Source organism: Larus michahellis, chromosome 10 (genome assembly GCF_964199755.1).
Source record: "Larus michahellis chromosome 10, bLarMic1.1, whole genome shotgun sequence".
Taxonomy (NCBI): Eukaryota; Metazoa; Chordata; class Aves; order Charadriiformes; family Laridae; genus Larus; species Larus michahellis.
This window is the reverse complement of record NC_133905.1, coordinates 22,477,646-22,505,593: the sequence shown is the minus strand read 5'-3', so window position 1 is coordinate 22,505,593 and position 27,948 is coordinate 22,477,646. Positions and strand designations below refer to the sequence as shown.

At 41.1% G+C, this 27,948-nt stretch overlaps 1 protein-coding gene across 1 annotated transcript in view; it reads right to left on the bottom strand.

Moving 5' to 3' along the window:
- Positions 1-27,620, bottom strand: part of CFAP92 (cilia and flagella associated protein 92 (putative)) — a 38,294-nt gene extending 10,674 nt beyond the window's left edge. Inside the window, exons 1-12 of the mRNA XM_074602259.1 lie at positions 27,575-27,620; positions 24,498-24,803; positions 23,487-23,716; positions 21,436-21,631; positions 19,626-19,757; positions 16,603-16,687; positions 11,433-11,596; positions 9,212-9,318; positions 8,175-8,354; positions 5,733-6,622; positions 4,537-4,731; positions 1,169-1,466 (exon numbers count right to left, since the gene is read on the bottom strand). Coding sequence (XP_074458360.1) covers positions 1,169-1,466; positions 4,537-4,731; positions 5,733-6,622; positions 8,175-8,354; positions 9,212-9,318; positions 11,433-11,596; positions 16,603-16,687; positions 19,626-19,757; positions 21,436-21,631; positions 23,487-23,716; positions 24,498-24,803; positions 27,575-27,620 — 2,829 coding nt within the window. The remainder of the gene's footprint in view (positions 1-1,168; positions 1,467-4,536; positions 4,732-5,732; positions 6,623-8,174; positions 8,355-9,211; positions 9,319-11,432; positions 11,597-16,602; positions 16,688-19,625; positions 19,758-21,435; positions 21,632-23,486; positions 23,717-24,497; positions 24,804-27,574) is intronic.
- Between the last annotated feature and the right edge of the window lie 328 nt (positions 27,621-27,948).

Genomic DNA, 27,948 nt, shown 5'->3' with positions numbered 1-27,948 from the left:
AATTTCGTATTTCCTTTTCCATAGAGGATTTCCCAGTTCCTCTATTAGCCTCTTGATGTAAAATTACGTATAAAACGAAAACTGGTTAAAACATGTACACTGCTAACTTTATACAAACAACAAAATAACCCTACACTTAATCTATATAATTATTAAGCCCAAGAGCTCTGCTGCTTTCACCCTCCTATGATGTTATAAATGCAAGCACCAGGAACAATTACTTAAGATTGTCTTGTTTTCTAGCTTCATGTAGTACTCCTTTATCATCAGACTAAGACTGAAAAAGGAAATACTTAGGAGTTCAATTTCTTTCAGTATCTCCAAGACAGTACTCTTATACAGGAACACAGATTTCCACATATCAGGCAAAACCTCTTCGTATTAAAATATATACAGGAAAAAATATTCGGAACTATTCTTCACAAACCACAGGATGGATAGAGTCCTCAACTAAGCAATGTACTCCAAAAAAACAATTTGGACTCCCAGGAAACATGTGGGACACCCCTTCTGTGATGTCTGTATTAACAGGAAAGGATTTGGTTTCAACGCATTTTCCCTGATGCAACAGGAGGGGTAGATGGATGCTGGTAACAAGCCAGAAGAGGTTCTAAAATTCTTCACCATTTCCTTAAAGTTCAGCTCAGCTCTGTCTGAACCTGTTGATTTTATTTAGTTAAGAATAAATGCCATCATGGTTGCCCCAAGGCAAGTAGGTCTTTCATGTGGCAAGAGAAGAAAGCACAATTTTCACATGAGCTTAAGTTGACTCGGTGCCCTGCAAGCATCCAATGCCTGGATGACATGCTAAAGCACAATGCGGGAGCTATGGAGAATAAAGAGACAAAGAAAAATAGGAACCAAACGTAAAAAGAAATTACAAGTCCTTTAGATAATCAGTTTCTTTACCACTCATGCAGTGTCTCCTCTGTTTACCTGCAACCATTAGAATTGTCCTTCCCCTTGAGAAGCAATTACATTTGCAATTCAACTTTCACAAAATAAAATTACCCTGCACTTTTTTATGTTTGTATGATACCTACAAACACCCTACTAAAAGTTTTTAAGTCTCATGAGTCATTACTTCAGGAGATGAAGGAGGTGTTGACTACGGCTATGAAGTTTTACAACTATGAGGCTTGCCTCTCACTTATGGCAAACTACTCACCCCAATATGGCTTCTCGCAGAAGACATTTTGTCTGCCGTTTCTTTCTTCCGTTGCACGTACCCTTCATTGGAGTTATCTAATGAAGAACATACCACCTGTTTCACTCCGCTAACTTTTCCTGGCGCTGTATAACCATCAGAGGAAAATGAGAGCAAAGGAGGTTTCTGAATGAAGAGATCCTCATCAGTGAAGGGAGCTCCGTACTCATGACTCAAGATGGTGATCATCTCGGCGGAGGGCAGCAGATCCCCGTGAATTACATCCCTCAATCTCTTACTGTGACACAGGAAACTGAGCCTACAAATAGACATCAACATTTTATTAGCGTACAAAATCTCTACTGCAATCAAATCATCACAGTCAATAATACTGTGGATAAACTATACAACCTTCTTGAAACATCTGTTTACTAAGAAGTTCAGGTCAGTTCCTGTATGCTGGCATTTAGCAGCAATAAAGAAGTTTAGCAGTTTAATAAACCTCTGAGGATTTAGCTGCAAGTTAATGATTAGCTGCTGAACTTCTCTAGCCTCTGGCTGGAAAGGCAATAAAGCAAACTCCCTTCCTGCACACTGGTTCTAGCGCATAACCCTTATTTATGCTGAACACCCACTAAAATCCATCCTGCCTTACCTTATTTCACATCTCATTCTGATCAACTTTCACCCTGGATGCCATTCATGACAACGTTTACCTCACATCTGATTTCTCTTCATTCACGAAATTTGGCCTGAAAAGACTAGTGTCAACAGAAAAGCAGTTCCAAATACACGCCAGCTACTGAGCAGCACACACACGCTTTGTACTCACGCGCTTAGTTCGATTCTCAGGCCAGAGCAGAGGCCATGAAATAAAGCAACTTACCTGATAGCCAAACACAGTATTGTGATTCCTTACCGAAAGCGGAAAATTGTTAATTCATTTATTCATAGTTATTCTTTATTTGAGGAGAGTAACTTCACAAAGTATGGTAAAAGAGCTCAATTGTAAAATTACTGCAACATTATTTTCTTATCATTACTTCTGAACAATTCATGCAACCGATAAATGACATTAATTTCAAAGTTGCATCAGCATTAATGACAAATTGAATTTATATCGCTATGTTAAAAATTAAATTAGACATTGTGCATATGGATCATGCGCATTAGTTTTTCTACAGTTAAAATTACTTTCCTGGCTAGTTCTGGCAGAAGGAAATGTATCGAGAGGCAGCAGTTTCTGTTGCGCACACACTAAACCACTGACTGACTACAGCAAACCAACAACCAACCAAACCCAGGAGTTCTGCAAGTTAGAGACTGCTTTTGAACACAGTCACAGCCTGTATACTTCCGTGAAGAATTTATTTGTGTTTCTCTGAATAACTACACAGAGCAGAATGAGGGGATGGCAAAAAGGACTAACACCCAAAGGCTGGCAGACAGGAGTCACTCCTTGCAGGGGGGCTGCTGGAAAGAGCTGGTGCCTACAAGGACATTGTCTCAGCCACTAAAGATGCTTTTACTGAGGTTCTCTCTGATTTTATAGCAATGACTGCTCTGAAATATAGTGATCCTTCCTGCAGCTTCACCTCTGCCTAGTGGAAAAATAACCCCCTGCATTTAAAATCATCCCAGCCATCCTGAAACCCTCACTTTGACTGCAGGAACCTGAGCTGCAGCTCTCTAGCGAGTTGTGCACAGCAGCCAACCTGCTGATTTAATGTGCTTTTTTTTAGGCACGAGATACTACAATAAAATTTCACCAGAAAATTAACTAACAAGTATCTAAAAGACGCAGCAGCATGTTATTTTCTACCTCAAATATTGCCAGCACATAGCTAAAGGAAGAAAGGTATTTACCAACCATCATCGGAGAAAAAAATGAAAAGAAAAAAGGACTTTGAAGAACAGCACAGTGATGGCCACCAGCCACCTTCATATTGTGTTCTTTTCCTCACCATCTCTAGAGTAAACGTGAAACAAATTACAGATATGTGAAGAGGTACCCAAATTACATGCAGATCACTAGAATGAATATACTTCAGAACTTTAAGTGTAAAGGCCTTGCTCTTCATTAGCTTAATGAGGTTAAGTTTCATTAGTCATCAGCAAATAAACAGTTCTTGAACTTGAATGGGCCAGCCAACAAGGGGGCACAGAGAGAGCCACTAAACCAGCCTGCTAGATCAGAGGTGTACCATCTAGGTAGCTTGGCATACGCAAAATAAAACTTGTCATAGACAGGCCATCCATATGTACTACACATTACCGAGTGTGTTTTACCAAAAAGCAAGCATGTGGGAGGGCAAGGGGTAAGGCTGCTACAAGACTGTGTGAATGTTATTGCACATTAACAAGAATTTTTTATAAAATCAGATTGATGTCTAGAAGACATTCACTCATTCTTGCCTCAGGACCAAATGTCCCCATTTATTTCAAACAAGCTTTGCAGGATTTCAGTTCAGAAGTTCATCCACACAAGCCAGTCTATTTCTAGTAAGGAAGCAAGCAATCACAGTTCATCTCTGCTTTCTAAACCTAGGTTGCACGTATCAGAGATAGATGGTAGCTTTTCCCACCTCTCAACAAATGTGTCTTAATTTACCAATAAACAAACAAAGAAACACACCCAGAATTTTTTTCATAAATTTGTAAAATAGATAGATAGATAGAGCTGTATGCACATGAGACTTCACACACTTTCTTTAACCCATCCTAGGAGACGTAACGTCAGAGATGCTTTAAGGCAAACAGCTGTGAATACCTGCCCGCTGACAGAGTGAGCAACCCAGCGGAGTTCCAGCAGTAAACCATGCAACAAAACCCTCAAACAAAAAGCCAGGAAGAGGAAATATATTCTCCCAACTCTCACAAGACTCTTCCTTTCTCTAGTTACCATAGGAAGACAGTTTTTAGAATTCCCCATTTAGTTCAAGTGACTTTCTGGCTCTATCAAGTCCTATTTGGCCTCTTCCTTTACTCCATCCTCCGCCACCTCTATGAGAAGAGGGCAGAGAAGTAAATCCTTCCCAGCTGATGCTTCTGACAATGCAATTTTCTCTTTCTTCTATTTGTATTATATTAAGATATTTTCTGATACACTATCCTACTGATACACCTCTCTTGTTTAAAAATTATAAACTCCTGCCCAAACTAAAAGTGAGCTCACCGATACCAAGTTACCGCTGCATCAGCAGTGAGAAAACCATGCTCTTCCGCCTTACCCTACCTGATCTAAAATCTAAATTACCCACCAGGCCCACAGACTGCTTTCATCAAGGAAAAGATATCCATGAGTATTATCTTTTATCTCAAATATTCACTCTTATTTTGCTAATATTTCATTTCTTAATTTCTTGCCTGTGAATCTGGAGGAGTCATACCTGGACAAGGCCTGGAAACACGCCCAAGGAACGGTACCTCTGACGTAGAGCAGAGGCTGTTGTGTGATAGCGAAGAGGGGCTGACAGAGGCGGAAACGATAAAAGAGAGCTTCCAGGTCTGTATACAGGCGCTGATGGAAAGACAGTTGTGAGTTATACAGTATTTCCAGTTGTCCGTCGTCCTCTCTGTAAGTCCTGTAACAAAGTACCCCAATGACAAGGTTAAAACTATCAGCCCGTACTTCAGGTTTCCTCAATTCTGCAGCACAATTACTCTCTCTATTGTCCTTTAGATGGAACCTCTTGTGGCCTTCGCTTCACATAAACTGTTCCGAAAAAAATATTTTGGACAAAATTACAAAGAAAATATCAAAACTCTCATGACAAAACTGAGTTGCCTATGTTTCCTTTTTAAGCCATGTGGCAAACATTTGAAAGGAAGCTCACCTCAGTTTCACCAGTGTTGTGCCCTTAACAGCTGCCTTATAGCTACAAAAGCATTATAGAAATATTTCTACCACAACTACCAAAATTCATACTTCAGCAGTAAAACAAAGCTTCAATTTAGGCTACAGGTGAGCACTGTCAAGAGACAACTTTTCATGCAATAAATAATTTCAGTAACTGCAATGAAGTGACTTGCATTAAAAAACAAAACAAAACAAAACAAAACAAACCAGCAAACCACCACAGGAAAGCTTTGACAACATGCTACAGTGCTGGAAAAAATACCAATTATTTTTTAAGCATAAAATTTGAGGGAGACATTCATTTTGAATTTGTCACATTTTCCCCTAAGCTCAAAAGAAGAAACAGCTTGAAGTCCAGCTTCCTCATTGTGACTACATTTGCTTTAGATCCCATTAAGTATTTTTGTTATTATTTAGAATTGGCAGATTATAGTGCTGTTTCCACAAACCAAGTAGCAGCTTAACAAAAAAAAGTACACATTGTCATCTGTCTCATTTCAACTTTACGCAGATGGTCGGCGGTGTAACATGTGTAACATGATAAATAGAAGATTATAGCTCAAGTGAAGCAGCCACTGGGACTCATCTCCACTAAAACCATGTAGAAAGTCGCAGCCATGTACTTGCCTATATATCTTTGTATAGAAAGGGATGGGGGAGGTATAAATCCAATTAAAATCTCTGAATCTAAGGAAATAACTGATGAAAAACCTCAAACTCTCCTACCTTTCAAAGTGTCTGTCCCATAGTCTCTTGATTGCTCTGTCTTTTAATCCCTCCAAGACAAAGAGATGAGTTGCTCCATCCAGTAAGTGAAAACCAGTAACAATATCCAACTCAGAAAGTTTCTCAAGTGTGGTTTTCAGTTTCGATGCAGCAAGAGCCATTCCGATTAAGTGTACAGGATAGCAGTCCAGCTGGAGGGCTTTAGCATTGATTTCTGTAATCTCTTCCACCAAATCATGTAATAAAGATGAATTATTGTAGTCAAAAATGTAGATTATACAACCATATGGGCAACTTGTGACGTGAGAATCAGCAATTTCTGCTTGCATTCCCAACGGTACAGCTATTTCCACTTTTACTTTCAAAAGCGAGTCTGATTCTAGATAATCTCCCATAGGCAGCAGGGAAGAACTACTCACTGATTCTGTTACAGTCTTTTTTTCATCCTCCTCACTGAAAGCAGCTGTGTTTGGAGCTGAGCAGCTATGAATGGGAGCGCTAATAGTCAAGTACTTTTTACCCAGCAATAAATCAGTTAGACTGACTTTAGCTACCCCATGTGGATGCCACACTTTGTTCCTTGTAAAAGAATTACTGATTGTGGATTTGCAAGCAAGGAAGCTCACCTTACCCATGTGTTCATCTGCTTCATCTTCCCCAAACAAACAGGGCTTTTTTGTGTTGTTTTCCATGTTTCTATCCCGGTCATGAACTTCAATCTCCAAAGGTGGACCTCTAAGACACCTCTGTAATTCCCCAGGTTTCATCATCCCTGTTAGAAGTACATTAACATCCTTAAAGTAGACGTGAGTTCCATGGACTTGTCCATGAGTTCGATGAGGTGGAAAGTTATGAAATTTGTATTTGCAGTAGGTGGGAATACACAATCTCTAAAGAACAAAAAGATAAGGAGAAACAGATATTTACAGGGTTAACCTTTTATCTTTTTATTTTTAACCTCACAGAACAATGGGCTTTTCTAGTAAAGAAGGTATAAGGGATGTACTTCATGGCACAAACTACGGTCCTCCAAGGCAGCAAAGAAGCCATTCTACAGGCCTGGATCCTGGGGTTTGGGAATATACTGTCCCCTTCGTTTGCCTGTCCTCAAATTTGTTGACTTTCCAAATACATGAGAAAAATTCTCATGGATTCCAGATCATTAAAGAAGCATGCTGGGGACTGCAATGACTTCGAGACCTTTTTTTGTTTCTCCCTATACATTCTTCTGTAGGATTCGAGGCCTAAAATAAAATGCCTATAGCTAGAGGTTAGGAAATTCAACAAGTATCCAGAGATAGTGTAGAGAACGGACTGTATGATCTCCATCATTAGCCATTTGTTTACAAATCTGGGGAAGCAGAGGGGGATTCATTCCGCAATACTTGTTGCGGTTCCTCCATGCAAGCGTCCATCAGCACTCCCGCAGCCTGCACGGAGTGGGGGCTACCTGTCAAGGACTAGCCTGACAATTGCAGATTTGAAACAGTTCATTATTTCACTCTGCAAATTCCATTACAAACTACAGAGTGCTTTCGGCTCCATTATTTATTATGTTACGCTGTTACTGACTTTTTCCCCTGTTTCTCTTCATAAATGCTAAGCCAATTCGCTAAGCCAATCAGTCTGTCATAGGCCCTGCAGTGTAAAACTCCACCACAGAACTGTATGTGCCACTATAAAGTTCCTGACATAATATCATTAACCTATTATTCTATAGAACCATATTATTTTCACAAAACCAATAACAAACCATCCTAGTAATGTTAAGAACCATGCTGATGCAACTTGGACCAGATCTTTCATATAATTTCTTATAATTCCACCTCAGACAGGGATCAACGAAATAGCTCCTGAAATCAAAGGTCTCTGACCTTAATTTCACTGTAACGTCAAGAACATATAAAATACTCAGAAAAGTGTCTTTTTAAAACAGCATTTCTTCAAGCCTAAAAATGCAATCATTTGACAAGAGAACATATTTTCTAATTCATCCCTCAAAATTTACAAATATAACACCAAAAATTTAAACTAGATATGCTCACCAATATAGAACTTTTTTTGCACAGCATTTATTTAAGATGTGAAGCATTTGCTGTTAAGTTAGACAATATTGCCCTGACTTGTCAGCAAATTGTTTCAAACAATACTGCGCTGAGACTGAACTAGATCTTCTCCGGTTTACTCAAGATCCACTGCTCAGAAATCAAAATGGGATGACTATATATAAATTACTGCCCTTGGAAAACACAAGGATTGCTGTTTCACAGTGATACATGGGCACTAATCTGGTCACACATTTTTCCAGGGAATACGTTAGTCATATTCTCCAATTTTCTACTAATAAGGAACGTTACCTCTAAAACCATGCCCATATTTTAAGCAAAGCTACTAGAGGGTAACCAGGAGATTCTTTCAGACAGAAGTAGCAGTCTGTGTTACCTGCAGCACTTCCACTGGTACCGGTGTGTTTGGGAGGCAGGTAGCCGAAGTAATCCTTATAATCAGTGGATTCAATTCATGCCTTTGTCTTTCAGACAGAAGAGGTGCTTCCACAGCAAAAGTCACATAAGCATCCAAAACTTTAGGACTGCTTCCTGCCAGACGACCGATCACTGATTTCTCTCCTTTTTAAACATGCAAGATTAAATACCATTATAGAAGCAAACTCATTAAGGCATCCATATTTGATGCAATTAATTACAAATCTCCACTGAATTTGTATTAAAATAAAACAAAAGTATTGCTTTAACTGCTTCAAATATTATCTTTTACAATAGTCCCCAAAGCAGTGTCAGGACCCCCACTTGGACTGACTGCCGAAAGCATACAGAAGTTTATTTCTTTTTGAAGCTACAAATATACAGTTCACATAAACACAAAAATTAAAGCAGTTCCGAGACTCTTCATCATAATTAAACTCTTTGTTAAAGGTAAACAAGGACCTTTAAACAAACTGGCTTCTCTGCCATCAGCTTTGCCGCATCCATGGACTCAGCAGCTGAGTTCCGTGCCGCACGACATACCACTATTTCAGTCTGCGTGCACAGAACCAAGGGGGGATTTAACTCCCTACACACAAAAATAAGACAACAAATTTAATAATGAATGTTAATCTAGTTACAGTCAGAAAATCACAGAAATAACCCACTCTACTCTGACCAATATCCCACTTTCAACACATTCTACACCAAACAGGACAGAAGAACTTAGGTGTACATGCTGATGGAGAACTACAGCGCAGAGTTATTTCTGACATCCTGCCCTTCAGAGCGCTCAGACCTCTGAGCACCTGTCAGCCTCCCCCATATCAAACCCAAATGCCATGTCTTCCCTAACCAGACAGCTTTCATCCCTAAGGAATTTCGTGTTCTGGCTCTTTCAGGTCGGTTTCCAGCAGGCAGCCCCAGGAGAGCAGAGGTCTTTCAGAGGAGGAGCCATGGAGGACACCCAGCACTTCGCTCCCTTCTGCCCGGGACAGTACCTGAGAGGAGAGGCATGAGCTCTAACTGCAGGGAAGCAATGCCGGGTTTCTTTGCCACAGTAGAATCAATGTCTCTTTTACGACCAGAACCTCTTCTACCTGCTGATGGAAGGCAGAGTTGGGCTGAGTAGGAAGGAGGAAACATTTTGTTGCAATTAATGCAAGAAATAATTTAAAATTTACTGCGGAAGGTGGCACAATTCAGTATCATCCTTAAAAAAAGTTGTCAATTAAACACTTTAACACCAACTTAGGCTAGTGTTTCCATATGCTCGAAATTCCATTGCCAGTCTGCTATACTATGCATAAAATCCCTACTTTACAAGAAAGTTAAATTTGCAACAACAAGCATTAGAAGTTCATGGAATTACCAAAATTAAATTTATTTTTGCCACCTTATTATTTTTCCCTTGCTTATATACATTATGACACATATATGGTACTCTTTCTGATATGTATTCTATTGTTTCCAGAAACCTGTATTTTATAAGAGGAATATTGCCATTCCTTTACCTCACAAGGACACCGTGAAGATAAACTCATTAATATTTGCCATTTTCTTAGATGCCAAGCAATTATTCCCAAAGTTCCTTTCTCCCAGATCTAGTCTTTACCCAAGCAGTAAAAGCACGGTCAGTCCCCGCTCAAGTATCTAAATCCTAGCTTCAGATGCTTTGTGCCATCAGTTAACTAAGCAAGCACTGAATTTCAGCACAAGTAGTTAAAGTTTGACAAAAAATGTAGCGAGTGAACACGGCAGCTTAAAAGAACTGCAGAAATATTACTGCTGCTGGTCCTGGTTTATTATTATTCCTATAATAAAGGGAATGGCAGAATGTTTTAAGCACAAATTTAACACTTAAATGGAAAGAAAGAGAGGCACACAATTTACTATTAAAGTTTTATCTTTTAACAACAGTAGTAATGTGACAAGAACTATTAGCAGTACCAAAATTACACCAGGGAAAATAGTCCACTCTGACCACAAGCAAAATGACAACCTACATGGAGAAGTCCCCACAAAGTGTGTAACTGTTCATCTGCAGCTTGTAAATGAAAAATTCCAACTGCCTTACCTTTGAAACAAATAGCATGTGGAAGTTTGAGAGATAATTGCGTAGAACTGATCACGTAGGTCAGGGGTCTCCAGAGTGACGGGAAAGAAAGACCAAAGCAGAGCCACAAGGTGAAGAGAGGTGATGTGGGCCCGGGTTAAGCTCCTCAAACACACCCCTGCGCTGCGACCTGAGCTGCCTCCACCATCTGCAGCGCACGGGAGGGCTCCACAACACCTGCCTCTTTCTCTGCACGCCCTGCTTTGCATTACTCTTTACTGCTCTTCCGAAGGTCTGTCCGTAAAAGCAGGAGCACCGAACTCTGCCACAGTGGACAGCAGCAGAAGCCAGTTGTCCAGTAAAGATTTGGTTGACACTATCAGTGCATTCACTTCCGTTGATAGAAGGATACCACAACTGAATGTTATCATTTACGCCCGGTGATGCTTACTGATGAGCAAATGTACTTTCTATAATGTGTCCTAGGAGCAATGTGTCCACAACCCTGTGATGCTGCACTAGTTTGGGGCCAGACGAGCATGGTATTTAACGTGGATGAGTTAATACATGCTCTAGTGTCCATTGTTGCAGTGGTTATCATCTGCAACATCTCCCATCTTTCATAGGGCCTTTATCAATTGTAAGCTACAGATGAGAGAGCAAAATCTCACTCTGTGGTATTTCATGGCTGTGGTTTTTCATTTAACGTAATGAACAAGCACGGGAAATAAAACCAGACCGTAAATCACAGATCAAAACCTGGCCTCTAGTGGAAAAAGCTATGCAAGTGATAGGAAACAACCGCGGCTTAGTAATTTTGCAGTTGGAATAATTATTTTAGCTCCAACATTACCCTAACCATATTACAAATTTCATCATTGTGTACCCAATCATTTCACCCCTGGAACACTCCAAGTGGTAGAAAAGGACCGACATCATCATCCTTGGCTCACACTACTATCTAAGGCAACTGAAAAAGAAAGGTTTATTAGCTTCAGAACAAACACAGAAAGTTCATGGCAGAGCCAAGACTAAAGCACAGGTCCCATAACTCTTTTTTCTTTCTTTTAACCTTGAATTCTTTAAAGAAAAAATAAGAAGATAAACAGAATTTTGTGCCTATCTTTTAAAATCTGGTCCATAATTCCATCCAGAACTTACCATTCATGGCGACTGTTTTGTCTGCTTCGTATGTCAGAATTCCCACATTATCATATATTTTCCTCGTTTCTTTTGAAGTTGAATTAACTGGTGGACCAGCAATTGCTTTCTGCTTCAGCAGTTGGGCCTTATCCAGAAATCCATTTTTTGCAAATATCACACTTCTGGAAACATTAAAAAGATCTGAAGTTATTTTAGAAAAGCGGAAAATAAAACGAAAAAAAAATCCTTGCCATGCTCATGATTCCACTAAAACAATTTCTTCCATTAAAAAAAATATTTCAAGTCTAAAAGAGCTTAACTGCCAGAATATAAATGTAAAGGAAATCCAAGAAGGATATCAACAGGATACATGGGCTTTCTCTTCCAAGCAAGAGACCAAGTGCCTGAAGAGATGCATAAAGTAAAACAATACCTTATGTACAGATTTTTCTGTACATCTGCTGTGCTTTTTAAGGAAAGAGAACTATGTCTGTTCTATTACTGTTCGCATTTTGTATACACTGTAACACAATTACAGAGAGACCAGAAATCTACAATTAATAGAGTTTTGCTCTACTAAAGGACCAACTGCCTTCTTGCGGGGAAGATGCAGCTAGGAATGCTGTCACTTAGTTTCACATTAACAAGCTTCCCAAACCTTGTAACATCAGCCACTGCCGTAAACGGTTCTTTACAAGACATCACACATTTTATTCCCTAAAGTACACAAGCTCCTTACAAATCTGACGTAGGATTGCTGCTGAAAAATGACTATTCATCAGAAACAATAGAAAACGCTGTTTAACAGAGATGAATCTCACTGCATTTTCAATCTCCTGAATAAACGATTTTGTCGTCCCTGTCTTCAGGTCACCGTTATATATTGCACCTGGAGGGCTGCGCTAGAAGACATACCACAGCAAAATTGTTTTAGCTGTGAAGAATGCATTCAGCCCTAAAGTTTCCTCACCAGGGGGCGACAGAACTGGGGGTAGAATTTTATATGCAGTTCCAGGAAATACAGCGTCTGTCCAAGAAATGTTTACATCAGTAGTCACAAAAACTGGTCACTGTTTCGCTTAGCTTTCTAGGGGGGATTTATATTAATAGCAGTTTGAAAATAAAGGCATTTGATGATGTTTTGAGAGGTACAATGTTTAATAATGAAATATCTATAGTTCAATACACATAGACAGATGCATAGAGTCTACTTCTACTCTTTTACACACATACTACAACATTCTTTTTTTTTTAAGACTTTAATGTAACAAATGTTTTATTGCTAATAACATAGACTACAAGAACCCCGCGTCATCTCTGAGCGCGACTAGTATTATATGCTTGGGACACAAAGTACAGCTCTCCCTGACTGCTGCCCTTATAGCTTCTCACAATGATTATTTAAGGATTTCTGGTGCTGAATATTGTCTCCAGATTATCATATTCCACCTGCAGCATTTTCTCTCAGATTTATTAATATGTGCAACATCTTCCCTTGATCCTTGGCATTAAATCTTTCAAACATCCTTTCTTCCTCCTCCTCCCAGGAGTTTTAATCTCAGAGGTCCAAGTCCCTCAGCTGCTTCACAAACATTATTTTAATTCCAACAGGCATCCATGCAGTGAGCAATGAATCAAGACTGTGGCCGTGAAGCTTGAAGCAATGTATATTTATAGCACTAAAAATAATAATTCATTACGCAGACTAGGCCAAGCATTTCCCAAATGACTCTACCTGTCCTCAGAGATGTTTCATAAAGGATGGTAGTAACAGCTGGGAGTGGGGAGAGAGAAGGTTGGTTGCGTGGTTTTGCAGCACTAAAAGTGATCAACATTAAACATACAGCTTTCTGAGATCTTTGTATTCCTATAAAAACACGCAGCCAAAATTGTTAATATATGGTTAATGAAGTAGTGAATGACAGACTGTCCAAATAATTGGTTGGGGAACAAAAAATCTAAATAAAAAAAATTTACATGTGGTTTTATAAGTAAACCATCATTCTAAGAAAAAAAAACAGACGTGCTAAAACTAAAACCAGGCTGTTTTATTCACCTCAATTAAAAAAAAGAAAAATCACTGCAAAAAGTCAGAGGCCCTGGAGACCATCACTATATATAGGAACCTCCAGGTGTTGGGAATAAATGAAGGAAACCGTAGTGTGGAGTTCACGGAGGTAACATGGAATGTATTGGTGGATTTGCTGGAAACCTCCCCACTGCAGACTGCAAAGGCGTAGAGGATATCAGACCATATGTGTGCATTTACAGCAGTATTAACAATTTTTCTGGAACCAATTTGAGAGAAGAAATGCAGCACGCAATTATTGTGACTATCATACTTCCTGGCTGTAGGCTTTTGACATAAAATGAGGGAAGAAGGAAGCTGATTCTTTAGAAAAAAAAAAAGATTATTTTCCAGGTGCACAAAGGAGCAGCAAAACTTTGCCAATAATAAAATTGGTAAAATATAACTTCCTGAATCTCAGATTTGCTTTTAGAATAAACATGTAGGCTGCTTGTCAGGTAACACCGTCCTCCGCAAGGAACGATCATTACGATAACAATAGCTCTTTGGACATGAAGCTAGGAAAAAACATCACCACAGTCACAATCCAAGTGGATTGGGAATGTTCAGGTATATGAAAGAGCAACAGTGATGTACATACGGATATAGCATTAAAGCATTTTATCCTGTTTGAGCTTCACTTTGAAGAGGTAAAGTTTTCCAGAAGAATTAACAGCCTGATAAATATCCTCACATAGCTCTTCCGTCATTAGACTGTAAGACCTCTAAATATGTTTCCAATAATGATTTGGGGGGGGGGGGTTAGAAAACTATTACAATATTTCTACCTAAAAAGGACTTCTTTTAATCTGTACTGAAAGTTATGTTTGCATGAAGACTAAACACATGCTCCTAATTTTGCAAAATACTGATCTAACTTGTTCCGGTTTCACCAGAATTTTGTTCCTGGCATGACAGACAATATAAATGCATGCAAGGGAACAGCACCAGCGTAAGGACCTACGCTTTCAGAATTAACTGAACAAAGATCCTTACACTTCAGAATAAAGATGCTTAGGAAATGCAGAGCAAGTCCAAAGTAAGGTAATGCCCTGGAGTTCCACTATAACTCTTACACAACATGGACACCCATGTTTGAGCAGAAAGGATGTGCTTGATGTGCTCAGGGGACACAGAGTCGCAACAATTCACATTCTGAGTAACAGAGCAAGATTTCACCAGTGCTATTTTTGGAGTAAAAACCCTACTTAGTTTCAACAACACCAATTTGCATTTGCACCAAGTATCTCTTTCCATAAGCCATTAACAAATAAAATTCCATTCTGATGGTTGTTTTTTCCACTTCTATTATCACAAACAGATATGTAAGATATAAACACACTAACCCAACTGATTCTAGCAGTTACGAAGCTTCAGAGGGCCTCATTTTATTTTATCACGCAATCACATGGTATTTACTTTCATATTAAAAAATACAATGCAGAAGGAAATAGCTCAATTAGCAAAGGCTGTAAAATGGTGACATGAAGTGGAAGTGTCTATTTAGCCTATAAACCAGGAACTGAGAACTGTTAAAAACAGAATAGGCAGCAAACCAAGAACTACACAAGATGATATAGCAAGACATTGATTAAAAATCAAGATTCCATCAAATCTTATAATACAGCACCTCTGTTAAAGAAGCATCCGGTCTGTAGCAGCTCAAAAGAATACCGGCTATGAACTTAAAGCAAGGTGCCTGGACTTTCTAAAAGCTGGGATATAGTTTTTTTAAAGATGGCTTTTCACTTAAATTAGAACTATCTGAAATAAACTAAAGATTTTGCTTCCATGTGCCATTCAACATCCTTGCTGATTTTCTTCATCTCTACAAATGCATGTTTTCTTTCTGCCAGACAAAACCCCTACGCCATTTGAACAGCAAGATTCCCTTACAGATGCACTCATCAGAAATAACAGAGTTCTCGCTTCATACAAAATACTCAGAAACATCCATCTGGAAAGCTGAGTTCATAAATTCGGGCTGAAAGCATTAAGAGGCCTTTCATTGACCTCACCACCTTTTGAGCAGAGCACCAATCTCACTAACTCTTGTTCAGGAGAAATTCTTAAACTTGCGTTACAGCGTAAAATGAGAGAGCACATCACAGAATTCAGGAGTGGATTTGTTATCTTGTGGTGTCACCAATTAATTTTTTAGAAGCAAAATGGGAACCTTGAGAAAGTAATTTAAGAGTTTATATTTTTTAGATGACATTCTGGATGACGTATCTGAGACACAGCCTATTCATGATTCCTTTGTATTTCAAGTGAAAAGTCTTCCATGATGAATAATACCTAAGAAAATAATTTTTTTAAATGTTTCTCAAGTCTTGAACCCTCTAACATTTTCTACAATTTTACAAAGTCACATGCTCATTGTTAGAAATCTACCACTGAAAACTATTAAAAGAAATGACTTATTAAACCAAAAGTGTGAATAACTGTTCCTAAAACCAGAACAGAACAAAGACAGAACTATGCTATTGCAGCAGCGTGAACTCAGAATTACCTTAATTGCTTTAGAAAATTACCTCACGGTGATTTGACCCCACACAAATTCCTAGTTACAGAGTTGATTCATTGAGCTCCCAAGGCAGCGAAGCCTGCTCTGCTGGCATCGCTTATTGCTGACACCACCTTCAATGTTTCCAAAAGAATGAGCTACCCTGAACATCACCCCTCACTTTTGCCACTTCCTCACACTTCCAGCTGAGCAACGAGCAGCAGAATAACTCCTAGCTCCTCCTCCGTCTAGTCTTAATGACGCCGTCTTATCCCACAAATCTGCCCTCGCAGGATACAAGGGAACAGAAGAAAAAACATGCACAAACAAGCAAGCTGGGCAAAGTTGGTTATTTCATGTATTTTTTTCAGAAACAGGTTCTTTGCCCCAAATATACTATAAGAAGCTTGATGTATCAAAGGGGATCTTAATGCTTTTGTTCCTCTCCTACCATCGGTAGGCACAGGTCCAAAAAGCAGTAGTTAACCGCTTCTGAAACCACAGTATAATTATAAAACATTTTAAAAAATCCCATAGAGACTCAAAAACAATTACTTATCTTCAACTATATTTTTAACACATGAAATTTCCCAATGCAAGTGCAACATTCTTACCTCACTGTACCTAAGTCATCTGTCCTTGACGGATGTGGCAAATCACAATTAGATGTTGCTAGTCCATTCAGATCAGTTTCTTCTGCTGAATTAAAACAGGTTTTACATTTGTTATTAAGTATCTCTATGTTTTGATAACTCCCGTAAGACTAAGAATATGCATCTGTAAAGCACCAGGAAAACGTGGTGGGAAGTCTTACACAAGCTTTATTTGTAACTCAAAACCATGATCCATTTAATTTTTGTCTCTGTGCCAAGGATGAGTTTGAATCAGCCTAAAATATATAAAATAAAATACATTTTGAGGGACTTTGACAGATGATTCAAAGAAATTAAAATATTATGAAGTCATACTTTATTTCCTAGAAAAATAAGCTCTGTGGTAATTATCATGCTGCAATTTAAAACAAAACTATGAATTAACAAGTAACAAAAATGAGGTGAGAATACCCAAATATTGTTTTGTTAGCTCTGAATGTCCTACCCATACTTAAGTAGGTACTGATGTCAATCTTAACGCATGGAAGACTGCATACATAAGAAGTAATACATTACTTTGCTTATCTCTTTTAATAAACTGTTCCAATTGCTATTCTAGTGAATATTTACCAAAAACAGTGATGTTAATAGCGTCCAGACCCCTTACACAATGTGTAGAAATGTCCAGATATTTTTCCAATGTTTTATATATGTATATTACACCTGTCTTCAGATGTCATTTAATTACAGAATAACACTCCACAGTCACAAATTTCAGTGTTAATTACTTAACACTTGGACTCACAATGTATCAGCCTTAATTACAGTGAGATGCAGGTCTTAATTACAGTGAGATGTAGGTCTTAATTACAGCGAGATTAGAGCAAATCAACATTGTATGAATGGCAGGTAGAATTTGCACTTGAATAGCTGAATATGTTCCACACAATAAAGAACAAAACTTGCCATTATCTGGAAGTAGGCAAAGCTGAAGCAATGGAATATTTGGTTTTCACCTGGCTATACACAGGACACTGAGAAACTGTAACTACTTACCTCGTTTTACAGAGCACAAGTACTTGTACACCTAATAGTGCACACAGTTTTTCAAAGCCAATGAAAAGAAATATAAAAAGACCTTCAGGACATTCCTTTCTTTCTTAACACAGACTGGGTGAGCATGCAGGCAAAACGCTGGCATTTCTCCACTTATCTGAACTGGAAGCTCTGTTCCTGTCCTTCATCTCCTTGAACACACTTTCTACTTTTGCAGACTTCAGTATTTGGTCCATCGATCCTCTCTGGGCCCATCACTAGATGGCACTACCACCAAAATACCGATGCATTCTGCCAGCCTAATTACAGCAGGAATTCATCTACTCCTCCTTCGATGGTGCATATCATTAATCATTAGAAAGGTCAAAAGATTAAAAAAATGTAAAAAGATAACCAACCAAAGCTGGGGACACAGTGCTCCTCAACATAATGTAAGCAGCCCCACATCAGATGCTAACATAGGAGGCAATCACATTATCTCCTGAATCCCCAGTACCGCTCTGCAGTAACAAGGTTTCCCTTTGGATAATTCTATCTAAATATTTGGCAAGTCCATTTTTGTTTGTATACCTAACAAAATCACAGACATAACACAGAGGGAGGACCTAGCTGTTAGATTTGTTTTCACCATAAAAATCTAAAATTAAGGAAAAAACAAACAAAGGAAAACAAACAAAGAAAAACAAACAAGCAAACATCCTATGATAACAACCATTTAAATTGCAAGGCCAACTGCCTAAATGCAGGAGTTTTCAAAATAAAAGGTGCTAGAATTTGGCCCTTTGGTACCTATATGCAACCGAGATCCCGGATGACGATTAAACACATTTTTACATGTTCCTCTGCCCCAGGTAGCACACGATTGTTCATTGTGTTGCTCAATGAAAGAGTATTTCAAAAGTTAGCTTTTTTCTTACTGCACAATGGAGGTCTTGGTGTCATTTCTTACAAAGTATCCAAACCCTGTACCAAAAGAATTACTGAAGTCCTGAGAGTTCTGTAACACTCATTGCTAAAGTATCTTTGTGCTTTCTCTATTTTAACACTTTCTGGAACATGTCAAATGTTATGTCCATTGTGGAGACTGAAAATTGAAGTACAAAAAAATAAGGCAAAACATTTCCACTAACCTTGGTGGCCCAGCTAGAAAGCCTAATTATTTCCGAATTCTCAGCATTATATATTTATTTTAATTTTAATTGATGAAGTTTTGGTTCATTTGCTCTTGACCTCAGCTGCTGTTGTGAGCTCTCCACCAGGCACTGTATCGTGGTGCCATGGGCTCACAGCAACGTGCTCTGCAAGGCTGCTCAGTTCAACAGTGCCCAGGGGCAGGGAAACCCCAGCTTTCCAGGGAACAGACCTGAGCAGGGCTCCAAAAGGGACAAGGAAAGCTAGCAGCGGCATTTAAGAAGATGAGGCCACAATCACACTGCCACTGGATGGAGAACTGGACACAAGGCCAGGTTTTGTTGTTATTTGTGGCAGTATTGCAGCAGGTTCTCAACTGCCACAAGGCAAGGCCAGATTACAAAGCCGCATACAATTGGGATCCCACCAGAGTCAGCAATAAACTTTCAGACTTTTCCATGAACTCACAATTTAAGGGAAATGTGGCATTCTGCTACTGGATTCCAGATATTGGTGAACAGCAGAGAAACAGCAAGAATCTGAGAACTTCAATTCTAGTCGGGGCTCTAGATGTTAATGCAATCACTTAGAAACATGAAGCAACAGAAAATGACAATGCTTTTTTCTGTGGTCCCTTAAAAACTCTCTGTGAGCCAGTTAAATCTCTTTTCTGTCCCAATTCTCTTCCAAAGCTATTAAGAACCCATTCTAACTATGATACTCTCAGTCTTCCTGCGACGCCCTGTTCCCTCAGTAGATTCCTCAGTCCTGTTCCTGCTCGCCCATTACTCCAGGTGCCCTTGCACTGCCCCTCCCTTTTCACCCCTAAGCCAGTTCCAGTTTCCATAATGCTATACCTGCAACAGGAAGGGCTGAAGACTCCTCCCGTGCCTTGGATTCCTTTCCTGCTTTGAGTTTTGTACGGCTGGGTGCTGGCTGGCTCTCTTCAAAGAATCTCCTTTGCAATAGCACTGTGTGTTTTACGCCGCCTATCAGGAAAAATAAAATAAAATAAAATAAATTCCCTGGTTTAGACTTAATTTCTTAGTCTGGTTGAGCCGCTTCAATTTTGAGCAATGATTCTCCCATGCCACCGCTTCCCATTTTCCTACTATCTATAAAAAGCCACACTTAAACTACAATTCTGTTCATCTGGAGATGAAAATCACGAGAGCTACTGAGATTTACCTCAAAGCTCACAGAAGAATCTAGCATTAAACGTACTCCCTGTGTACTGCGCAACAATACATATTCAGAAGAAAATACTGGGGCAGCTGAGGCTTGTGAGGATTCCCGGAATACTGCGCCTGCACAGCCCGGCAGTGAGCTGCGGGGACTTTGACACAGACTCCTCCGAAAGCACGCAGCTTCAGGAGGGAAAGCTTTCAAACCTTTCTCTTGCCTTCCTCCTCTGGTGAAAACGTAAGGCTGCTCTTCAGAAAATGCTGAACTACAAACGAGTCTCCATTCCTCAACAACAGTTACTTAGGTGCTCAGCCTATCTTAAAGAGCAAAACCAACCCTGTATTAACCAGCATTTGAAATCTTATAACCTCACCAAATCTCTATCCTCTGATACGCATGGGACAGAGAGAAAAAATACAGGTTTTTTTCTAACAAATTATACATATTTTAATAGTAAAAATTAATTTTAACGGTAGTTTCACAGAATCACAGAATCTTCAGAGTTGGAAGGGACCTCTAGAGATCATCTAGTCCAACTCCCCTGCTAGAGCAGGATTACCTAAAGCACATCCCTCAGGGCTGCATCCAGGCGGGTCTTGAAAATCTCCAGAGAAGGGGGCTCCACACCCTCCCTGGGCAGCCTGTTCCAGTGCTCTGTCACCCTCACTGTAAAGAAGTTTTTCCGTGTATTTGAACGGAACTTCCTATGTTCTAGCTTGTGCCCATTGCCCCTTGTCCTGTCGCTGGGAACCATTGAAAAGAGTCTGGCCCCGTCCTCCTCAAACCCACCCTTTAGGTACTTGTAAACATTAATCAGGTCCCCCCTCAACCTTCTCTTCTCCAAGAGAAGAGAAGGCCATCAGAACAAAGGATACCACATTTCCTGTAGGTTTCATCTCATGCTTAGTTCTCTGGTATTTATTAAGGACTCAGATCTCATTTCATACATGTCTATAAGAGCCCAAACAAGGTGTAACTCCTGTGATTAAATTAACTCAACTAGTAAAAATTAACTATAAATTATAAAATAGCTGTCTGTGAAACCACTGACTTTCAAGCTAGTGTGGTCAAAATTCAGGGATAGATTCAAGTTATGGGGTTGTGGGAGACAACAAGGGGAAGACGACAAAACAAAAAGATGTACAGCATAACAATGTGGCTGTATGAGTTTTGCTTCTTCTCAGGTCAACAAAAACTAAAATCGATCATTGAAAAATTAATACATTCATTACTATCATTACTACCCAACAGCCTCAAATAACTCGCTAGTTCTCAAAGGTTCAGATTATAAACCTAATTATATTTTCCTGCCATCAAAATTTTCAGAAACTGACTCATGCATTCATTAAAACACTAACAAGTAGGAGTTATTTTAGTGGGAATGACATACGAATGTCAAATAAGCTCAACGACAACTTATCAGCAAGTGCAGTCACAATTTCAAGGTATGTTTTATAACATGCCTGTTTCCATTAAACTTACCAACAGCCTCTTCATCCCCTTCTAGTGAAGAAATAATATTTGGTTTACTAAGCTTCGCTTTGCCCTTGGTATCCCAGATTTTTAAAATTACTTTGTGATCTCTTAGTTTTATTAGATATTCATTAGTGACATCGATATCAACATTATGGTTCCATGATATCCACATCTTGTCATTCTCAAACCACGGTGTAATGGCCTATTAAAACAAAAGATTAAAATCTTTACAGGAGCTGATCAGTACTGAAGAACTTGTATCACATGCTGACCGCTACCACCGCTGCTCTCAAACTGCACATTTCTTATTTTTCCCACGTGTGCTGGGTCTTACATGAACCCCCCCCTTGCTGTGTCAGAGCGGCATATTTTGCTGGATTGAGATGAAGTAGTCTTATCAAGCCAAGGTCTGACACAAAGACCAGAGGTAAGAACAAACAGCAGTTAAGCTGTTGCTCAGAATGAGATCGGGGCCCAAAGGCTTAACAGAATACTGTAAAAGCAAATATATACACTTTAAAATGCTGAATTGGTATTTAAAATTAAAGCACCAGCACTAAACTTCACATGTACAGCAGCCCTGTGAAAAAGGACTTGGGGGTCCTGGTGGATGAAAAGCTGGATATGAGCCAACAATGTGCGCTTGCAGCCCAGAAGGCCAATGGCATCCCTGGGCTGCATCAAAAGAACCGTGGCCAGCAGATCCAGAGAGGGGATTCTCCCCCTCTGCTCTGCTCTTGTGAGACCTCACCTGGAGTACTGTGTCCAGCTCTGGAGCCCTCAGCACATGGACCGGTTGGAGGGAGTCCAGAGGAGGCCACAAAGATGATAAAAGGGCTGGAGCGCCTCTCCTATGAAGACAGGCTGAGAGAGTTGGGGTTGTTCAGCCTGGAGAAGAGAAGGCTCAGGGGAGGACCTTAGAGCCCCATCCAGTCCCTGAAGGGGGCCTACAGGAAAGCTGGGGAGGGGCTGTTGGCAAGAGCATGTAGCAATAGGACGAGGGGCAATGGTTTTAAACTTTAGATGAGACATTAGGATGAAGTTCTTTACACTGAGGGTGGTGAGACACTGGCCCAGGTTGCCCAGAGAGGGGGTGGAGGCCCCATCCCTGGAGACATTCAAGGCCAGGCTGGATGAGGCTCTGAGCAACCTGATCTAGTTGAAGATGTCCCTGCTCACTGCAGGGGTTGGACTAGATGGCCTTGAGAGGTCCCTTCCAAGCCAACACATTCTGTGGTTCTATGATGTACATGCTAGTAAGCTGCAAGAACAAAGCACTCATCAGAGTTGCCAAGAGAACACATTTCAATCAGCAGCTTTGCCAGTGCAGTTTGTTCAACACAAACATCCAGCTGATACTCAGAAGTGGAAACCAATGAAAGAGGGCCATGAGATGGACTGTCGTGCAAAGACAAAACCTGAGGGTATACAGGTTGCTTTAAAACTAACACTCTCTCTCTAGATATATAAAATAAATAAATAAATAGATAAATTTAGAATCAACTTTTTAGAAACAATTTCTTAACAAACCAAGGCGTATTCTAAACAATATATCCAATTTTTAGGTTCCTGTGGAGAATTCGATTAGGATGTGCAGGATTCGATCAGACGTGTGTCTAAACAAAACAAAATTTGCAAAATTCATCAAGTACCTTAAAAATCTTTTTATCCTCAACAAAGATCAGAGGCATAAATTTCATTTTTTTTCTTCATTGTTAATAAAATGGATAGTTGCCTTCAAATTATTATATTATTATCTTGGTTCTTGAAAGAAAAAAGCTATAATCCTGACTAAACTGATAATCCAGAGGAAAATAAAAGTAAAATACTCTGAAATCCATCAGCCTCTTACTACAAAAGTAAGAAGTTCCTGATGACCTGGACTAGCGGAGTCAAGTTCTGTCCTTGCTATTTGTTCTGTATCTGTGTGCGCAGGTAAGGCCCAAGCAGCTGTTAAAACAATATGCAACTACATCACTCCATATTTCAAAACATTCTCCCACCTTCTATATATGACATTTTGGATTACTTTTTTTTTTTTTTACGATATTGTTTACCTTGGAATTAGATTCTGTAAATAGCTTTGCAACTGCCCCAAACACCACCAAATCCAGTTTTCTAGGTACGAGGTCATCTGGTAGAAGGAAGTACTCGATGTGATAGCAACACTGTGTTCTTGAAACGGCTCCGGATTCATCAGCTTGAACTCTCTTTCCTCGCACATCAGAGGGATTGGATTTCTTTCGGTTTTGTCCTAGAGAGAATATTAGAATTATTTGGAAGCGTTAAATGTTATCAAAGATGATCCTTTCAGGGGGAATTAACGCTCTCTGCAATGACCAAATTGTAACAGGCGTTCCAGTGTGACAACAGAAAAATGACCGATTGAACACGGATGACTGACGAACGTGAAACTCCTGCCCCAGTGCCCAACTCTGCAACTCTTACCCAGGTTTAACTACCGTAATGGTCCGTAAAGTTCCTGGAACCCCTCCCTTCCTCCTCTGTTCCTGCAGCATGACATCCAGTGACTGCAATTCCCAAGACACATTTCTCCTGTTACCCAGATAACTTCCATAAAGCTGAGTTCCACACTGCTCAGGGAAAGGCTGAATGTACCTGCTCCTGCTATATCCAAACACCTCTCTGCCACAGGAGAATCACACCTCATCTGTACAACAGCTGCTACCTTCTCCTAAAATTAAAATACTACCTTTAAACTACCCAAAATCATAATTAGCCAAGTTGAATATATACACCAAAACGCACCTTTCTTTTCATTATTAGGCAGGGACTGATTAATAAGCCCCAGTTAATATCATGAACTTGAATAACTGTGACTACTGAGGAATCAGCAGTCAGGAAATGTTTTCAGTCACTAGTGACAATCCCAATGATAAAAGGCTGCCATGTCCCACTGCCACTTTCTTGAGCAATCTACCCAGGAAAATTCAAACTGACTAACACCATTTCTAACACTATCTTCTTAAGCCATTCAGGACTCTGCCACACAAATTTATGAAGTAATAAAAGAAGAGTTCTTAGGAAAACCTGTGTCAGGTACTTACCTGTAGGCAGGGCAGGGACAGCCAGTGAGACTGTGAATGTGCAGGTGACAGTATGGGAGCCATCGGGTGCCACTGAACTTCCCTCAGATGGGAGGAGCCTGCTGCTTTCACCCTCTGGGGTCAGCTGGCCACCACCCCCAACCACCTTTGGGTTTTCAGTTTCTAAAGTGCTTTTAAGGGAGAATGTGTTCAAGTCTGTAATGTCGTCTTTATCATCTTCCTCCACCTCCTCTTCTTCCACTGTATTTGAATTCTTATGCTTTTGCTTTGCCATCTTGATACACAGTTGGGTGATGGAGTCAGAGGCTACGGAACAAGACAAACAGCTTTATTTTAGTGCTGAAATAGAAATTCCTACTAGAACAAAGCAGGAGCAGGGAAGGATAGCGTGAGGAGGTCCAAAATTTTCCATTTCAAAAACGCTTTCAAAATATGTAATGCAGATAGCCAACAGATTAATTTCTGGACGCAGGGACAACCCACACAGCAGTCTCCAAGCGACAAGCCAGGGTCACAGTGCATCAATGCATTCAGCAAACAGCAACGCAAAACACAGAGGTGGGGATGTCACCTGGGGCTGCAAACCGTCGGTTTCTTGCCTGGTCCCAGAGGAAAACTGCGTTCTGGAAGCAGTTTATTCCTAGGAAGCAGGGGGAGCCCCTGCGGCGGAGCGCCGGGGGCGCCCAGAGACACGGGCCTGCCCCTGCCGCCTGCTCGGGCCGAGCGGCCGCCAACGGCCGCCGGGGGCTCGGCTGCCGACCTGGCTACCGGAGACCGGCCGCTCCCGAGCCACCAAAGCCGCCTCGACACCCGGCTCCGCCGCCAGGAGCCGCCTCCCCCGCCCCGCCGGCAGCCGACTCGCCCAGCCCGGCCCCGGCCGCTCCCTCCCGGGGGCAGACGGGCACCCGGTGGCCACCGCAGCTGCGAGCTGGCCACCGCACCGCTCCGTACAGCACGCTCCTCGTACCGGGGTGTCGGTTCTTTATAAGGCTGCGCTAAAGCGGAACAAGCCATAGTGCAAAGGGATGTTCCAAAAGCTGTCCGTGGCTGCTGGCTCCCGCAGCCACATACCAGGGTAGTTTGTCCTAGAAGCTGCAGTGAAAACATCTCCCCAATGCATCTGCCCCTCTCAGCGCTGACTCTTCACGTCCATTAAACGGCTGGCTTTCCTTGCCGACACACTCACACCTTACTTTCATTTTAAAATGTTTTTCTCCGTTTCCATCATTTCTGAATAGCCTGCGTGTCCTAACGAATAGGGGGAGCCACCCGCTCAAACTGAAACTGTTTTAGTTCAGGGCCTACAGAAAAAGTGGGGAGGGACTCCTGATCAGGGAGTGGAGCGATAGAATGAAGGGTAACAGTTTTAAGCTGAAAGAGGGGAGATTTAGATTAGATATTAGGAAGAAATTTTCCACTCTGAGGCTGGTGAGCCCCTGGCCCAGACTGCCCAGAGAAGCTGTGGCTGCCCCATCCCTGGAGGGGTTCAAGGCCAGGTTGGACGGGGCTTGGAGCAACCTGGTCTGGTGGGACGGGTCCCTGCCCAGGGCAGGGAGTGGGACTAGGTGATCTTTAAGGTCCCTCCCAACTCCAACCGTGGGTGTGCAAGGGTGGGCCTTGCACACCCACGGTGCTCGGTGCCACCCACGCCAGACGCAACAAGGCGCAGGGCACGAGGCTGCTGGGCCGCCCGCGATGGGACCAGCAGCCTCCCCGGGCAGTGGGGGCAGCAACCCCGCACCAGCACAGAGCGCTCGTGGCCATCAGTCTGCCACCTGCACAGCACCTGTCCAAACCACATCTCAACTGGTATGAATCTGAAAATTTAGTAAGCACTACCACATAAACCTGGAATTAAAACCCCCAAAAATGCAACCCCATTCCCTTTCAAACATTTCCAATATTTTTTTTTCCCACTAGATAAATGTGTCTTTTTTGCCTAGAACATGGATGGTATTTATGGTAGAGCGGGCAAAGAAATGAGACAAGGATTGTCTACAAGTGATAGTATGTAATTAATTATGCATGCAGCTAACAAATCAAGAAAATGTCTAAGCATGTTCACTTGTCACTTATTTGAAGCGCACGATCATCCAAATGACTCAGCAGAAATAAGAATAAACCAGACAGAAACAAAGGGAGATACGTTTTTCAGAGAGAGTAACATGGGACTATCTACACACCGAACCACTGAGCAGCAAACCCTAGTGTGAATTCAGGCACGTCAGTTATTCCTCACCAACTCCGTTTTCAGGGACTGAGATTGCCTAAATGATAACTAACATTCCACATACACACAACTTACACACCAAGCTCCCTCTTCCTTAGACCGCAGCAAAACCATTAAAGGATTAGTCCACCAATTATATACCAAATAATAATTAAATATTTTGTCTCCTTGCACAAACCATACGTCCTATTTTTCATAGGAACAGCTCAGTATTTAAGCCCACTTTAGTTCATTTAGTTTGACAATATTTCACACGGGGGTGTGTGAAAAGGGGTGGGGTGATTAATTTCACAGATTTTGGTTCTCTTTGTTTTCCCACATGATTATGTCTGACAACCCATCATTAGGAACCCAGGCTGACATCTCAATTGTCTGAGAAAAAGCAGTTGAGTGGAAATTAAAATGCCAATAGAATAAAACACGATTGCCACGGAAGACTTTCCTGACAGATGAAAGCTTCAATATTTCAGGGAGCATTCTATGAACGAAAGAACACACAAGTTCGTGGTACACCATTCCTGTACCTGCCGCTGCCTTCATGCATGGGGTTTGGGAAATCAAGACAAACCCAATGACAGCACCTGAATTTTTCACATGAAACTGAAAAGCACATAAAGCCCAGAACAATCCAAATCTTAAAATGATTCAACAGTTTGGTGCTCCTTTCACACCTACACTAGGTCAAGACCCAAATCCTAGATGCCAGTCTTCCGCTTCAGCCCACAGCTCCAAAGTGCTGTAGACAGACCCGCTGGGTACCTACCAGCCTGGGCTACATCCAAACTGCAACGCTTCTGGTTTAAACACAGCTGTGGGGAAATAAAAGGCTGCAGAGAGCGTGCCGTACCTTCCTCAGGACCACTGGTTCCGCAGCCTGCAGGCAGGAGCCCCATACCTACTTCCCTTCCCTGCGCCTTGCTGCACCTGCATCTTCTGGCCACCAAGCGTGAGATGTAGTTGACCATCAGGGCTGTACACTAGGCAGAGCATGGGGGCATTTTTCCACTATTTCTGCTGAAGCTGTATCACTGTGAAAGGAGTTCAGGATTTGCAGAGCTCCACAGGAAAAGCTCTACAGGGTTTGTTGAGAGAGTCTCAGCCAAGCAGCGAACGGGACACACTCCCCACTCGCTGGCAGAGCCCAAACCATCAGGCCAGAAACTCATACTCATGACTCCTCTCAGACAAAGGCTCTGGGCTGTGGATCCTCAGCAAAGCACG